Here is an 18,053-nt window from a genome sequence, read left to right as displayed (position 1 = left end):
GAAAAAAAGAGGATACAATAAATAAAGAGTGGAAAGAATTATGACAGCTAATGTGAATTTCATCGAAACACATTAATGACTGTTATATATGAAGATCTAATGTGTCTTGTGTCTAAACCTGTAATGACTGGATCAGGAGCACAAGCAGTGTTCTCCTCTATCTTTCCAGTTGCAGGGTATTATGGGGGAAGAAACAGGAATATTCAGCAGATCAATAACTGGCTCCGAGAATGGTGCCACTGGCAGAGTTTTGGGGTTTTTTATCATGGGTCGGTCTACACGACACCAGGCCTGCTGGCGACAAACGTGGTACACCTGTCTCAGAGAGAAAAGGATCCTGGTGCAGGAGGCAGCAGGGTTCCTTGAAAGAGCTTTAAACTAGATTTGAAGGGGGAAAGGGCGAAAACCAGGCTTGCTACAGATAAGCCTGGTGGTAGCACATCAGTCTTTGAGGGATGGTCTGCTAGCACCACAATGTGATGAGCACGCTGGAGGACATTTGAAATGCCCCTGTACTAATGAATGCAGCACCTTAGCTGTCTTAGTGGGAGTAGGGGACGGAGATCCACACAGCAGCAAAGGCGTAAGTGTTGTTAATGCGTTAGAGACCGAGAAAGACCTGAAAACAGTCACATAATGTCGTGGTTTAGCCCCAGCCAGCAACTACGCACCACGCAGCCGCTCGCTCACTCCCCCACGGTGGGACGGGGGAGAGAATCGGAAGAGTAAAAGTGAGGAAACTCATGGTTTGAGAAAAGACAGTTTAATAAGTAAAGCAAAAGCCATGCACGCAAGCAAAGCAAAACAAGGAATTTGTTCACCACTCCCCATGGGCAGGCAGGTGTTCAGCCATCTCCAGGGAAGCAGGGCTCTGTCACGCGTAATGGTTTCTTGGGAAGACAGACGCCATAACTCCGAACGTCCCTCCACCCCTTCCTTCTTCTTTGTCCCAGCTTTATATACCGAGCATGACGTTATATGGTATGGAATATCTCTTTGGCCAGCCTGGGTCAGCTGTCCCAGCTGTGTCCCCTCCCAGCTTCCCGTGCACCCCCAGCCTGCTCGCTGCAGGCCAGCATGAGAAGCTGGACTGTCCTTGACTACTTAGCAACAACCCAAAACATCAGCACATTATCAACAGTTTCTCATCCCAAATCCAAAACACAGTCTCACACTGGCTTCTGTGAAGAAAACCAGCTCTATCCTGGCTGAAACCAGGACACATAAGAATTAGGGCTTCTCCCCAAAATAAGATGGCAAATTTATAGCCCAGCTCAAGTGCATCTACATCAATGCATGCAGCATGGGCAACAAACAGGATGAGTTGGAAGCCATTGTGCAGCAGGAAAACTATGATACAGTTGCCATCATGGAAACGTGGTAGAATGACTCACACAACTGGAATACTGTGATGGATGACTGTAAACTCTTCAGAAGGGAAAGGCAAGGAAGGAGAGGCAGTGGGGTAGCCCTATGTTTTAGAGGGTGTTTTGACTGTCTAGAGCTTGATGATGGTGATGAAAGGGTCAAGTGTTTATGGGTAAGAATCAGGGGGAAGGACAATAAGGCAGGTGGGAGTCTGTTATAGACCACCCAACCAGAACAAAGAGGCAGACAAAATATTCTACAAGCACCTGGGAGAAGTCTCTACGATTGCCAGCCCTTGTTCTCATGAGGGCATTCAACTTACCAGATGTCTGCTGGGAATACAATACAGCAGAGAGGAAACAGTCTAGGAGATTCCTGGAGTGTGCGGAAGATAACTTCCTGACACAGTTGGTGGGTGAGCCAGCTAGGAAAGGTGCCCTGCTGGACCTGCTGTTTGCAAACAGAGAAGGACTTGTGGCTAATGTGGTGGTTGGAGGCCATCTTGGGCACAGTAATCATGAAATTATAGTTTTTGATTCTCAGAGAAGTAAGAGGTGAGGTTAGCAGAACTGCCACCTTGGACTTCCAGAGGGCTGACTTTGGCCTGTTTAGGAGCCTAGGTGACAGAGTCCTGTGGGAGGCAGTCCTGAAGGGCAAAGGAGTCGAGGAAGGCTGGACGGTCTTCAAGAAGGAAATCTTAAAGGCGCAGGAGAAGGCCATCCGTATATGCCAAAAGACACACTAGTGGAGAAGATGACCAGCCTGGCCAAACAGAGATCTCTGGCTGGAACTCAAGGGAAAAAAAAGAGAGTTTAAGACCTGTAGCAGAAGGGGCAAGCAACTCAGGAGGACTACAAGGATGTCATGAGGTTATGCAGGGCCTAGAAGGGCCAAAGCCCAACTAGAACTTAACCTGGCTACTGCACAAAAGGTAATAAAAAGATGTTTCCATAAATACATTAGCAACAGAAGGAGGACTAAGGAGAATCTCCATCCTTTCTTGGATGCAGGTTGGGGGGGAACATAGTGACAAAGGAAAAGGCTGAGGTACTTCATGCCTTCTTTGTGTCAGTCTTTAATAGTAAGACCAGTTCTTCTCTGGGTACCCAGCCCCCTGAGCTGGCGACAGGGATGGGGAGCAGAATGAAGCTCCCGTCATACAAAGGGAAGTAGTTAGTGACCGGCTGTACCACTTAGACACACACAAGTGAATGGGGCCAGATGGGATCCACCCAGGGCTACTGAGGGAGCTGGTGGAAGTGCTCACCAAGCCACTTCCAATTATTTATCAGCAGTCCTGGCTAACTGGGGAGGTCCCAGTTGACTGGAGGTTAGCAAATGTGACGCCCATCTACAAGAAGGGCCAGAAGGAGGATCCAGAGAACTACAGGCCTCTCAGCCTGACCTCAGTGCTAGGGAAGGTTATGAAGCCGATCGTCTTGAGTGCCTTCACACAGCGCATACAGGACAACCAGGTGATCAGGCCCAGTCAGCATAGATGTATGAAAGGCAGGTTCTGCTTGACTAATCCAATCTCCTTCCATGACAAGATGACCTGCTTAATGCATGAATGAAAGGCTGTGGATTTTGCTTACCTGGACTTCAGTAAAGCCTTTGACATGGTATCCCACAGCATTCTCCTGGAGAAACTGGGTGCTTGTGCCTTGGACGGGTGTACTCTTTGCTGAGTAAAAAACTGGCTGGATGGCTGGGCCTGAAGACTTCTGGTGAATGGAGTGAAATCCAGTTGGTGGCCAGTCACAAGTATTGAAGGGCTCAGTATTGAGGCCAGTCCTGTTTAATACCTTTACCAATGATCTGGATGAGGGGATCAACTGCACCCTCAGTAAATTTGCAGAGTGTTGATCTGCTTGAGGGTAGGAAGGCTCTCCACAGGGATCAGGACAGGGTGGATCAATGGGCTAAGACCAACTGTATGAGGTTCAGGAAGACTAAGAGACAGGTCCTGCACTTGGGAAAGAGTGGCTGGAAAGCCACCTGAAGGAAAAGGACCTGGGGATGTTGATTGACAGCCGGCTGAATATGACCTGGCAGTGTGCTCAGGTGGCCAAGAAGGCCAACAGCGTCCTGGCCTGTATCAGAAATAGTGTGGCCAGCAGGACTAGGGAAGTGATTCTGTGCCTGTACTCGGCACTGGTGAGGCCGCACCTCGGATACTGTGTTCAGTTTTGGGCCCCTCACTCCAAGAAAGAAAATGAGGTGCTGGAGCGTGTCCAGAGAAGAACAACAAAGCTGGTGAAGGGTCTAGAGCACAAGTTTTATGCGAAGTGGCTGAGGGAACTGGGGTTGTTTAGCCTGCAGAATGGGAGGCTGAGCAGAGACCTTAATCACTCTGTACCAGTACCTGAATGGAGGTTGTAACAAGGTAAGTGTCAGTCTCTTCTCTCAGGTCACAAGTGATAGGACAAGAGGAAACAGTCTCAAGTTGCACCAGGGGAGGTTTAGACTGGATATTAGGAAAAATTTCTTCACCAAAAGTGTTGTCAATCATGGGAACAGGCTGCCCAGAGAAGTGGTTGAGTGACCATCCCTTGAGGTATTTAAAAGACATGGTTTATTGGTGGACTTCACAGTGTTAGGTTTATGGCTGGACTCAATGATCTTAAGAGTCTTTTCCAACCTAGATGATTCTATGATTCTATGAATTTGTGGAAGTTGAAACAATATGCTACATTCCAATACTTCTTCCCTGAGTGCCAATGTCTGACCATTGCCAGAAGCAAGATACTGGTGTAAATGGGCCTTTGGTCTGACTTAATACAGCTATTTCTATCATATTAGTCCAGTCAATCTTAGCATATTATAAAAAACTGTAGCGATTTTATGCTATATCCTCTCCCACCTCCCCCAAATCACTGATTACCTACCAGACATCAACCTTTAAATGCGTCCTGGGAAAAGGTCTTCAGATGATCATACTGGTTAAGAGGAAGTGATACTAGTGGAAGTCATTTCTGTCAGGAATGGTATTGATGTTATAATGACTATCTCGAACACTTAGAATTAATGCTATTTGTATTAATATAAGTAAACTGTTCAGTTCTACATTCATTTGCATATTCTGGACAATCCTTTCAGACAAGTGACCAAAATGGACTTGGAAATGTAGGACGTCCATGATTGTCTATACAGTTTCAGGTTTTACTTGACTCTAATATGACCCGTGTTTTTGTGACAGCAGTTAAATTTAGGTTCACATGAAGCTTTGTGTAGATACTGGATTATTATCAGAGTTCACAATGTCAATTCTTGCAGTTTTCCCATGTGCTCAATCCAGTATCTTTATAGCCAATTAGCTACAGAGTCATAGCAGGGAATGAATTTTGTGGTAAGACTCATTTGTGTATAGATGGGTAAGTGGTAGCACCTGAGCTGGCCTAGAGAAATGGAGATTTTTGCATAGTGGTGGCAGGCATGTCAAAAATAAGCAGAACGATCTCCACTTCTGATGGAGCATGTGGAAGTCAAATGAGATACCAGAAGGTAACTAAAATGGCACCACTGTATGTGTGTTTAGGCTACTAAATTCCAGTGTGTATATCATGTTATCATTGTTTTTCTTCTTAGCATTGCAGATGTGGAGCATACTGAACATTGCCAGTACTGAGTTTTCATCATACAGATGAAAAAAACCCATAACTGTAGTTTCAGTATTTTCTACAAACTGCAAGAATGCATATTTAGTATGTACATTGCAGATAGGCTGGAGCCACAGACACTGCACGCAATCTCTGCCGTAAATCTGTGCTGAGTCATTTTACATCACTGCTGCTTAGTCCAGAGCATAACACTCATATTTGCGTGGTTTTATAGCTGCAAAAATTATTTCCCTTTCATGTCTTCAACCTCAGTGGATAGTTCAGCATTGCTTTGAAATTCATGGAAGAAAGATTTACAAATATGTTGAACTTCCTTACTTCCACTGATTTTTGGAAGGTCAGCATGTGAAAATCAGATGCTGATTCTGATTTGTGAAATAGGAAATGGAGATCCAGTCGGTAGCCTCTGTAATGCACCTTGGAGTTAAACCAGTGAGAAAAGCCCTACTGCACTGTGAGCTCAAATTTGGCCTTATATTTTGGGGATAGTTGTCTTGGGGAGAGGGATGAGGCAGTACAACCTGAAGGTGAAAAGATCTCAAACAGAGGGATCAAGGTTTCTCAGGAGACATCTGGCAATCTCCATATGTAATTCTTTGTAGTCCTTTGGTACAGCCACTCATGTTGCCTGTGTGCTCATGCTAGCCCAATGCTGTTTGATACAGACACAAGACCAGAATGAGAGCCAGTGTTCAAGTGCAGTGTGTACTGGTACAGTACTGCATGAACCAACTTAGGTATTGATTTACATACATTTTGCAGGCTCATGTGCAAACTCAGACTAATGTAAAGCTTTTGTTGTGATTAAATACAGTTGTTAATCATGGCTAATCTCTAAAGGTGGCAATTCAGGAAGTACTTTGTCACTCAGTGCTGTTTATGAAGCAGTCATTTATGGAGCTCTCTTCCAGCTGAATCTGCTGCTTGAATTATATACACAGGCCACTCAGGAAGAGTTACCTAGGCAACCCTTCAATTGGTCCTTTTGTGCTCAAATTTTACCTCAGTCGTCATATTTCAAAGTTGAGTGTCCATCTTGGATTGCTTTTCCAACCCCAACAGCATCTGCAAGAATGGAAAAGGAATTAACCTGTTTTTTAGGAAGTAGCCCCACAAACTCCTGCACCAGCCTCATCCCCCAAAAATCAGGCTTCAATAGCCTGCAGCAGTGAAATAAAGATCATCTGCCCACTTTGGTAAGAGCTGAGAGCTAAAGGCAAAAGCTAGCCTCTTAAGTTGCTGGGGAGCCTCTTAAGTACTGTGTGGAGTGTGACAAATTGTGCCTTATGTACATTTTTAAAATCTTTTAATGATATACCTATTATGGACCTGTTCACTTTACTGTCATCTTAACAACCATGCAACTTGGGAATTTCATAAAGTGTAGGGGTTAACAAAGTGTTGTCTTACTGCTGGCATCAACACAGAAGTGTCGAAGTAGCTGTAGCCTGTCAATGTGTCAAGAGGTAAATACAGATTTGCTTCCAGTCCTTCGGTGTCAGGTGGTACAGTCATGATGGAAGAGCCTTAGCTCAGAGTTGGACTTCTGTAGGTACTGATCAGTTCAGGTAGCTGAGCAGTTGAACAATTCAGGAGTTTATAACAGTGGAAAGATTAAGACCAGTTCTTCAATCAAAATTAGCAGTAAGTAGAAAATGTTATGAACAATACCAACATATTAGCAGTAAGTAGAAAATGTTATGAACAATACCAACATATGGTGACATTTCATCAATAACTCTTTTGCTTAGAAAAAAATAACCAATGTGGTCATTCAAATGACTGCTTCTTATAGCATTGTCTTAAGGTTTATGTAAGCAATCTTAAGACAGGGCAATAACTGACAAGAAACCTGAAGAGTAACTTGCACACTGCAGCGTGGAATTGTCAAGTATTATCTTTTTGCAAAAGCAGAAAACAAGAAAACTAAATGAAGAAGTAGTTGTATACCTCTCATGCTCTCAGAGAAACACAGTTTTCACCTGATCCTCTTTTTTGGACTTTAGCTTTCACTGAGCTCTCTGGAAATCTTTCCACAGCCTTAATAGGATTTGCATTACACACATCTCTGTGAAAGAACCATTTAGGCCATTTTTTCTGTTGACTTATTCTATGGTTAAGTAAAGTAAGTAAGTTAAGTTAGACCCATGTGCAATTCTGGAGACATTGCCTACCTATGTTAAAAGTTAAAAAGTTATCTTAATACGTAACCCAAAAGGCTGAATCATGCTCACTTTGCTTTCTTTGTGTGGCAGTCTGCGGACTCCATTTTGCAAGCAGAGGCAGGATCACAGAATCATTGAGATTGGAAAAGACCTTTAAGGTCATCAAGTCCAGTCATCAACCCAACACCACCATGCCCACTAAACCGTGTCCTGAAGTGCCACATCCACACATTTTTTGAATACTTCCAGTGATGGTGACTCCAACACCTCCCTGGGCAGCCTGTTCCAATGTTTGACCACCCTCTCAGTAAAGAAATTTTTCCTAATATCTAGTCTAAACCTCCCCTGGCACAACTTGAGGCCATTTCATCATGTTCTATCACTAGTCACTTGGGAGAAGAGACCAACACCCACCTCACCACAACCCCCTTTCAGGTAGTTGTAGAGAGCAATGACGTCTCCCCTCAGCCTCCTCTTCTCCAGACTGAACAACCCCAGTTCCCTCAGCCGCTCCTCATAAGACTTGTTCTCCAGACCCATCACCAGCTTCGTTGCCCTTCTCTGGACACGCTCCAGCACCTCAGCATCCTTCTTGTAGTGAGGGGCCCAAAACTGAACACAGTATTCGAGGTGCGAGTACAGGGGCACAATCACTTCCCTGCTTCTGCTGGCCACACTATTTCTGATACAGGCCAGGACGCTGTTGGCCTTCTTGGCCACCTGGGCACACATTCAGCCAGCTGTCAACCAGCACCCCCAGGTCATTTTCCACTGGGCAGCTCTCCAGCCACTCCTCCCCAAGCCTGTAGTGTTGCATGGGGTTGTTGTAACCCAAGTGCAGGAAAGGAAAGTGCAGTCTAAGGAAAGAGAAGTGTGTGGCAGCCAAAAGGTTTTCTGTCATGGGAGAAGATCCCTATACACATACTCTGTAACTTAAATGGCCCTATGAACAAGAAAATACATATACACACATCTAGCTAGCTAGCTAGCTAGCTGTATATCTTAAAAAATAACTTTTTAAATTACTCACAAAAGCTTAAAAAGCTAGATGTATGTATACATATATATGCACACATATATTTTTATATTTATATGCATAAATATGTTTATGTGTGTGTACACACACACACGCCCCCCCCGTCCCCCCATCCCCTTTCTCTCCCCGCTCCCTCCCTATCTCTAACTACGTGGCCAGGCTTGACGCAGTCCAGACCAGTTTTGATCCCTGACTGGACTGGCTCAGATCCCAAGGGAGAACCTGTGGGAAGGTGCATCAGAGGCATAAGGTTCCCCTCCAGGGAGAAAGCACGACACTGCTCCGTGCATCCCAAGGGACCAGCATCACCGTTAGCATAGCTGCAAACGGTCATCCTCAGGCAGACTGTGCTGCAGGGATACCTCATAGTCTGGGCAAAATCTTCTTACTGTCCTAGCTAATGTTGTTAGGTAGGTGTGGTGTTAATGCAATGTTTTCAGACCCCCATGGGTTCTCACTGAAACACGGCACAGGCCTCAGAACTCCTCTTAAAAGAATCCCTAACCTCATTCATCCACGTCAATATTCTGCTCAGTGCGGCTTTTCTTACAGAATGAAGAGGATGAGGACCAGCCTCTCAGCCTGGCCTGGCCTGACACCCCACGCAAGCAGCTCACCTATCTTCTTGTACTACCCATTGTTTTTCCACTGTGGGCTTCCCTCCCAGATGTCAGAAAACCCGTAAGTAACTGTTGTTGCCAGTCAGTGTGATCTGCACAACAGGGTGGCTCTCTAGCTAAATGCCAAAAAGGGGCTGTGGTGGATCTATGTGAAAATAGACCTAATGATTTTTTTTAATAGCTCCTTCTTTGAAGAAGAGGTCACAACACCAGTCTTCAAATCTTCAGATGGGTGCTTATGGGCACGTGGCTGATAATAGCTCTATAAAGATTGTCATTTATGTTCACTAGTATTTTATGACACAAAGTGAAAGCTCTTAAAAACTTCTTTGGGGCCTTCACATCTGCATTTCTAGATCTCCACTGAATATCACATAAGTGCTGATGATGTCTGTTCATATACAGTGCCCTAAAGGGTACAACTGGGGAGATGTTAGACTGTCTAAATTTTCTCCATGGTTCAAAGATAATGATACATGTTTCTCTTAAATTAATGTTTTACTAGACCTTTGTCTTCTACTCATCATCTTTCAATTTTCATACTAGAACAAGACCCATAAGTCCTTCCTGTAAGTAAAATTCCTAGAAGTAAAGTACTTGCTAGTTTTGTCCCAAACACAGCTTGAAGCAATGTAAGACTGATTATTAATACAAATTACTTATTGTGACAAGTTATAAAGTCTTACTGTTTTTATATTCACATATACAAATAGACCTGACTGGAGAGGCTCACAGAAAGTAAACGAAAAAAAGTCAGGAGCTGAAGAGATCCTTTAGTAGTGTTTTAATCTCTTTTCCCTTCTGGATCAAAAATAGATTTAAAACGGCTGCAAGAGAGGGACGCACAACTTATAAGGTTATAAATCAACACCCTGAATTCTTTTTTCCTCCTCACACACACTGAAAAACTGCCATTCAGTGCAAGAAGCAAGCTAAAATAAGACCTCTGATTTGTTTTTAGATAAAGGTTTCTCAAAGGATATAAACTGACATTTTCCCTTCCAAGCTTTAAGCTTTCTTTTTTTAATGTTTTCAAACAACTCTGGTAAACACTTTTTGTTCGATAACACAGAGAGCATACTACATGAATTTCAAGGTTGTTTATTTCTGTATTTATGCCCTCCTTTTATCATTCAAAACCATTCCTGTAATTTTTTTCATAATTTGCCCCCCAGTGAACAAGTCCTGCTAAGAAATAGGTATGAGAATTTTTTTGAATTTTGAAAATCTGAAGTTAACATCAATAGACGCATAGGTTATCCGCTATTCTGTACTGTAGAAATGAGAACAATTGTTACAATAATGGTTTTGGAAAGCCAATATCTCAAGAGGTTACCTGCAACTGTGTGATGCATGCGATTATTAACACTAGTATTGTTCACAACAGAACTGGCATGCTGACATCCTACAGCTAAGATACCCTGCTGTAACACAGAAGATAAGCACCGTTCTATATGCCAGATACATCAAGGAGCAAAAGAGTTCTGAAATTTCATTTACAGAAGTAAAAGGAATGTAGTTTGTAGTTACATGTAGTAATAACAGAAGAGGTAACAGGCTGCATCAGTATGACAAGCTGCTTACTGTGAACATTGCTGTCAAAGAATTAACGAGGTGGTTGCATAAACTGTCTAACTTTTCAAGGATGCTTCATTAATGTGTTTGTCTCTAAAATATTCTCACTTGTGCCTGTGCGCCATCCCCTCTATTCCCTTCCTAACAAAAACAAGCCCAAATATCACAGCTCAGCATGGGCATCAGAAGACAACTTTCCATGAAATCTGTGAGGCCAAAGTTAAAACAAACCTAAAATAATACTTAAATAGATAGGCCTACCATCAGGGGCTTGATTTGCTAGTGTGGTAATTTTAGTCATAAACCCCAATTCTGTATCAGGATGCTCACCTTAGCATGTGGATATATAAAATGAACGCTTCTGTGCTATATACTGATTTGAGAGACCATATGGAGCCTTTGCCATCCTCTGTGGGTGTCCACTTTTCAAAAATGTGTTCTCCTTTCTTCCTAGAGTCTCTTTTCTAAAGTATATTTAATCTCTACATAATGGAGACAGTTTGACTGCATTTACTGGTACTATACCAAGCTATATTTAGCTCTATGAGACCCAGAAGCTCTAGAAAAATTATTTCATATACAAGGTCTCTGGTTATAAAGTTAGCAAAATCCTTGTTGCCTTATTATGCTCTGGTGTACACATATGCAGATTTTAATATATCTCTCAGCTGATTCAATAACCGACATGTTTTAATGTGTGTTTAGTGCCTTAGTAATACCTGCTCATGTTAAGCCAGTATATATTAAAATCCTCACTATAATATCAATAGTGTTGCTGGCAGTACAGCACAGATATGTGTGCCCCAGTGAATTTTGTCCCTGACTTTTTGTTCAGTGTTTTGAACAATAATGGCTATTTTTCCTGTACTAAGAGCTTATTTCCGCAGTGGCTCTGTGAAGACCACAAACATAACTGTCCACTCCCTGCAGTAAGGGGTATTGAAAGACTGAAAGGAAAATGACGTGACCAAGGTGGCCCAGTGGGTCAGTGGCAGACATTGAACACCATCTCTTTTGTAATACCCATACTGCACTGTCCATCCCTTAGTATTACAGGCCAGAAAAATGACTGTCAGGGCTCCAGTCCTGCTGTCACTGGACCCATATGGGGCAGTGCATTGTATCTCTGCAAATTCCCATTACCAACAAAGAGGTACAACTTACATGAACTCTTGTTGCGATACAGAGATGTACTGTTACCAAGGGGACAAGGACAAGATGTTCCTGCATAGATCCAGTTACAGGAGCAGGTTCTGAGTAATCAGATTTAAGTACTGTCAAGTATGAAAGGAAAATCAAAGCTTGCAATGCAGGTAGATTTATGTGCAAGAAAAGCATGTGATTCATTCAGGTTAAAGGTAAAGTAAAGATGTTGCTAATAATACTCGCTAAAATTAAGACAGTTACTTTGCAAATTATTAAGCACTTGCTATCTTTCAGGATCAGGCTATTAGAAGAAAAACCTTCATACTTGGCTCATTCTTTCTACTTAAAGTCCTGTTTTTCAGACACTGGCATGAAATCAATACTGAAGTGTACCAAGAAACATGTTGAGATTGCTTGTAGACAAGAACAGTACCAATCCAACCAATCTACAGTGAAACTACAAAATTATTTCTCTTTTGTTAAAAGGAAATAGCATATGATCTGAATAAGCCATGGATTTTCTTATTTGTCTGTTACTATGACCACAAAATAATCAATTGGTAATAAACTGGACTTTCTGTCTTTACAAGGCAACCATCACAACAACTACCAGAAAAGGTGGAGAGAAGGATTGCTGTCTACTCTCTTTTACTAATTCTTCTGGGAAAATGCTTGGAATTGGCAGCTCTCTATATTTCCAAGAGCTAGAGAGCTGCAATGAGATAAATCTCAAAAGAATGCTGTCAGTAATTACAAAATAAGCATGATTATCATTATACTCTGGAAATAAAATCCAGCACCTGAAAAAGAATCAGCAGTGTCATTACTGCTTTTTAAAAATTTCATCTATATGCAAATTATATAGCAGCATCTATGGATGCTTGATTTCATCACCTGTAGTATGTCCAAGCTTTGAATTTTGTCCTTTTTGAGTTTAAATGTTCCCCCTTTTAAAATAGGTAATTAAACTATTAAGCCTATTAAAGTACTCTTAGTGTTGAACTGCTGCTTATCAGTTCATTTCACTAGGAGAGTATTGGCTAAGACAGGCTAGGAATACACATGCTGCAAAGTTACTGAGTCGTAATTCTTAGCCATCTGAATTCTGTGGGTCTCTGACTTAGATAGGCAATGTCTCGTTATTTTGCAAGGACCATTTGGTATATATATAATCACATTGACAGGGAGCTATTACTGGCCAGTACAGCTCCTGCTGTATTAGTTTTGCATAAGCCAATGTATGCTTATATCTTGAGTGTTGTATAGTGATTATTCAAATTGCATTGCTATGAGGTGCTCTGTGTAGATTTTGTGACCAGCTGCAACAAGCTTATCGCTTCATCATCTCATTCACTGTATATGTTGCCAGAAAATCCCAGTTTTTACAAGGAAGACAAAAAATTTTTGAAAGTTGGAAGAGTTGGCTACTAAGAATGGTGAAAAAGAATAGTGCTAGCTATTTATTGCAACAAAAGGAAATTGCTATTTAGATTCATTCATCCCTTCAGGGCTCAATTCTGCTTCCACGGGTGTCAGATCACTATTTTAACAGCCATCTTTGTGTTCCTTTCAAACTGTGTTCCTTTCAAACTGTGTTCCTTTTCAGACTAAGGTCTGTCACCTCAGTGCATGCAAAGTTTTGGTTTTATAATTAAAAGTCCAATCAGAGTAGGTTTAAACGTCGGAAGCTCATTATCAGATTTTCTGATTTGATAAAAATTTAGAATTCTGTTCTGAAAAAGTAACTCTCTTTACTTGGTAAGGAGTCAAGAAGCAGTTAAGAAGCAAATCAACCGAAGTACCCTGGGCAGTTCTAGAAACGCTGTTTGTGACAGTAATGGAATTTATATGAAAAGGATGTTTCCAGGTGCCATTGTGGCTATTTATGTCTATATTTAAAGTTAATTCATTTAAAACACCTACCGGAATGATTTTCTTACTCCAGAAGAAGTTCAGTTATTTATTTATATACAAAGGAGCGTCGTTAAATCTGTACCATCTTTAATATGTGTTCTTATGTATTTTCAGTTGTGGAGTTGTATAGGTCGTGTTAGCCAATGTTTACGAGCTCAGTTTTTGGGAGGCCGTTTAGCGTTATGCAAAGTTCCCACAGGGAGTGAGTAAGTGTTCTGTAGCACAGCCTACAGCTGCACCTGCTGCTGGGCGGGTCTGAACCTTTTAATTGTCCCATCCTGTAGATGAGTCTGCACAATGGCCATTGCTGACTTTACCTTTTTCTCATCAGTAATGGCCTGATCTCATTCCATTTACATCAGCAGGAAGAATCTACACAATTTCAGTGAGCCACAGACCAGCCTTGCGCTTTTCTGGTTCAGCTGACAAAAGACAGTGTCATCCCCACATGACCAGCTCTGATGGCCAGCCCAATTCACTGAGCATCCCTTAGTCCATGCCGATCAGTTCCTAAATGTGAGGCTGTCCCATATAAATGGCTCTTGTGTCTGTTACACAAGAAAAGCTGGCTGTGCAGTTCTGTAAACTCCCAAAAAAAGAGGGATTTATCACGGCTTGAGCAAGATGAATTGACAAAATCCAAGCAGTATTTTCTCTCAAAAGTCATGTTCAGGGAAACCCCTGCTGTCCTGTCTGCTGCCACAACACCTAGGAATGACCCACAGGCTAATGAGTCCCCTGGTGCAGCAGGGGCACGTCCTGCAGTGGTGAGGGGTACAGGCAAGGTGCACTGCCCAAAATTCTGGAGGCCGCTGCAGAGCGAAACGTGGGGGTGGATTTAGCGAGGGCTTGACAGGAGAAGGTAGTGCAGAACTGAATGGCAAGTGAACAAGTATTCAAAGTAGTGTAACTTACTTCCACAAGCAGTCCTACTGGTTATTCATGAAAATTTGTAGGACTCTGCTAGTGGCACATCGGAAGTCATCTTGGGTGAGGATCTGTGTTCAGAAGGTCGATGCCCATAAGGAATGTGATTTAATTCAAGACTGGTAGCATTCATTCACAGTACAAATTTCATTTTAAACACTAATTTGATTTAGAAAGTGATTGCCTGGTACAATACTGCAGTTGTGTTTCCTTCCTTTGGTAGTTAACTTGATCTCTTTTTGTTACACAGCTCTAGCTAGCCAATAGGAAATATGGATGATGCAAAAGGTTGGAAAGAACAGAAACCAAAATAAATCATTAATCTGAATATAACCCATTCACTGGCTGCAATAATGCTATCTACTCAAAGTTTGACACAGTAAGGGAGACACTGAAAATTACAATGAAGTTACTTTGATGTCATAGAGATTTCTTAATTCATTAAAGGGCCTCAGAGTGTGTTTTACATGTTTTCATAACAAACTTCTCTACAAAACAGAGTATGGAAAATATGTGCTTAATGTATCTTCTGTTTTAATTGAGGAAGTTGGTTATTTTCCCAAGAAAAGTAAACACCCTAATTAATTCTACATGTGTATTTTTTTAGCTCTGTCATATGGCAGCCTTTGTTATACTGACTGTGAAAGGTGTTGCACAAAGTTATTGATGTATGAATGAAAGGTATGGGTACTTGTTTTAACATTTGAAAACACTCTTTCTGAATAAGCATGGTGTTATTAATAAATTTAGCAGTCAACTGTCATTCAGCTTAAACACATATGCAAACTGCGGCGTAAGAGACCATGATACAAATGACAACCCAAAACTTGCTATTCATCATACAAGTTGTTATGAGGTGTTATTTTACAACTGAAACGATTGGAAGAATGAGAAATAGGTAAGTATATACCCGTGTAGGGAGTCAGTTTCTTACGATTTTTGACATTTCTTTTGATCATCTGATGATGATGAGAGTAGTTGGTCAGAACAGGTGATCAGAAAAAATATGAGTCCACTCTCATTTTGAGAAGCAAATAAGAGTACAGCGCATCAGCCTTCAACATAGGTGTTCACTGTTTCTCTTTGTTTCTGTTTCAGAGGTCAAGAAAATTTTTTCCTATCACATTTTTTGGCTCTATCAGCTGGATTGCATTTTTTTCTTACTTAATGGTCTGGTGGGCACATCAGGTAAGGAGGTGATACTGGTACAACATACAAGCCCTGCATTCTCTTTTGCACTGTGAGAGATCATTTAGAATCGGAGTCCATCATCTATCTCATGCTGAGTAGTGCTTTATTTTAGGAGCTGCAACCATGGATGAAGTAAATCACTACTCAGTAAATGGGAAGTAATTCAGAGAGCTGTGGTTGTCCTGATCACAGGACTTGATCATTCTCGTAACATCAGAGCCATCAGCAGCTGCTTGTCAATACCTACTGGTTCTATGTGACAATCTTATCTTTCTCCTGAAACACGTGAAAATCTGTGAAAACACGTAATTCTCCAGTCTTGCCTGTATTCTCCGAGCTAGTCAACAAGGTCTAGGATAATATTCCTGGTTAAACAGGTTTACAGCACAAAACATTTCTTTACCACAAGATGCTTTTTTGCTGTTTTTGCTTAAACCCTTTTAGGTTGGAGATACCATTGGTATTAGCGAAGAAATCATGGGATTGACTATTCTAGCTGCTGGCACATCCATTCCTGACCTTATTACCAGTGTTATTGTGGCACGCAAAGGTCTGGGGGACATGGCAGTATCCAGTTCTGTTGGAAGCAACATATTTGACATCACCGTGGGGTAAGTCCTACAGCAAGGCAATTGTGTCTGTTTTAACAAGTCTTTTGTTCTTAGTATGTTGCCATGGTTTTGCCAAGGTGTTTCCCACAACAATTTTCTAATTTCTGCCATCAATGCTTAAAAAGGAGAGTGATGCAAATATGCAACGGATGTTACTATTTCAAGTGCTCGGAAGTTTATAGACATTTGCGTGACAGAATTGTTAGAAATTTGTTGCCTAATTTTCTCTTTGATACATTGCAGAGCTGCCTAGGCAAGTGAATTGCACTTTAAAAATTATGCAAAAGCATTGTTCTGAGAAGAAATTTCTGAAGCTTTTTATGATTTTGTCAGGCTGCTGTTGTTTGCTTATGTTACCTACTCATTGTGCTTATACTAGAGCTTTATTTATAAATAATGATCGGGAACTTTTCCTTGCCTCTGCAGTATTTAACCTGTTTGCTGTAATAAAAACAGAATGTCATTGTCTTGTGTAGCTCGGTTAGGCTATTGTTGACATGTGATGTTTTTATATACCTGGCAAGTCCCAAATTACAAACCAATTCTCTATTAACAGAAAGGATCCTTTGTATATCTCTGACAATGCAAAGCAGCATAAGATTGTGCAGATGTGTGCTATTTGCACTTCACTGCTTCACAGCAGCTTTAGGATAATGTTGTGTGGCATGCAGCTGGAATTCAAATTCCTTTTTGACCATTTGAGACCAAACTAGATCAGGTCCTGGAATGTTGCAATCTGTGCCTTGGTGTTTCAAAAATGTGCAGGAAATATACAGAAAACCTCTGTCTTTATTCCCACATTCCCATCTTCAACACAGGATAGAGGCACTGAGAATCATGTCCATACTCTCAGTTTCTCCATCTTTGGTTGTTTCTTGCTATCACACACACAGAAGAAGAGGTCTAGTCATAGTAGTAGTCCCAAACAGCCTAGTCATAGAGCAGATCATGGGTTTCACTGCTGAAAATATACCAGCAACTGCACAGGTACAAAAAGGGATCCTGAAATCAGAGTGGATAGTAAATGGCTTTTTCACTCCATCTGGTGGTACCTGTGGACATAGAGAAAAACTGGGCCACTTTTTTTCTATTAATCCAGAAGCATGAAGAGTTTGAAATAACATCTATAAGCAGCAGACCTGCAAAATATGTGAAAATACTATTCATTACCATGTGCTTCAACTTAGAGCACATAGAGTGCATTACAAAACTTTTCTCTTTTGCAATGCTTTCTTCCTTCTTAAAAAATTTTTAGTCTTCCTGCCAATGGAAATGTTGTTGTCCTGTACCAGTCTGTTAGACCTGATATATTTACAACACAAATAGCACAGTTGAGCTGCAGGCTGGTGTAGCTAGTGCTGAGGCTGCAATAAATTATTCTCTCTTGAGCTGCTTATTCAAAATTTGAATGCTGTGAGCTTCTGACAGCTCTCTTCATGCTTTCTAAGTCTGCTAAGCTCCTATCAGTGGCTTAAATATTTGTTTCATCTTGACATCTTCCAGAGGCCTGTTGCCTCATTCTGTGGCATCAGGGATGAGAAATGCAATGAGAACAAATATAGAAATAGAAATTATTTCTATTTTCTGAAGTTTACTTTTTAGCACAGGTTTATACAGTAAATGTGGATCAAGGCTTTTAAGGGGAAAATTTTGGGGCCAGTGCCTTGCGGAGTGCTCGTTCTTCATGGCAAGGACATGTCTTTATGCAACTCACCCTCCCTCCTCATGCAGGCTCTTGGAAAGAGAGTGGAAGTAGATACTTCTGCAGATGGTCTGAAATCCAGAAACAAGTGAAAGGGATATTCCTGCTCACAGAGAGGATGCCAGGTGATTTGCCAGCCAAAGGAAATATAATTCACCAGTGTAACTGATGGAAAAGT

General features: G+C 41.6%; 1 protein-coding gene across 2 annotated transcripts in view; it reads left to right on the top strand.

Moving 5' to 3' along the window:
- SLC24A2 (solute carrier family 24 member 2) overlaps positions 1-18,053 on the top strand; it is a gene marked incomplete at its 5' end in the record, with an annotated part of 113,253 nt that overhangs the window by 94,431 nt on the left and 769 nt on the right. For both annotated transcript variants that reach the window (XM_082013797.1, XM_082013796.1), the window contains 3 exons: positions 8,742-8,870; positions 15,470-15,559; positions 16,007-16,173. In XM_082013797.1, the coding sequence (XP_081869923.1) occupies positions 8,742-8,870; positions 15,470-15,559; positions 16,007-16,173 (386 nt within the window). The remainder of the gene's footprint in view (positions 1-8,741; positions 8,871-15,469; positions 15,560-16,006; positions 16,174-18,053) is intronic.

This window comes from Phaethon aethereus, assembly GCF_964289735.1.
Source record: "Phaethon aethereus genome assembly, chromosome: Z".
Classification (NCBI taxonomy): domain Eukaryota; kingdom Metazoa; phylum Chordata; class Aves; order Phaethontiformes; family Phaethontidae; genus Phaethon; species Phaethon aethereus.
Note: the sequence above shows the minus strand (reverse complement) of the source record. Positions and strands in the feature narration are given on the sequence as shown.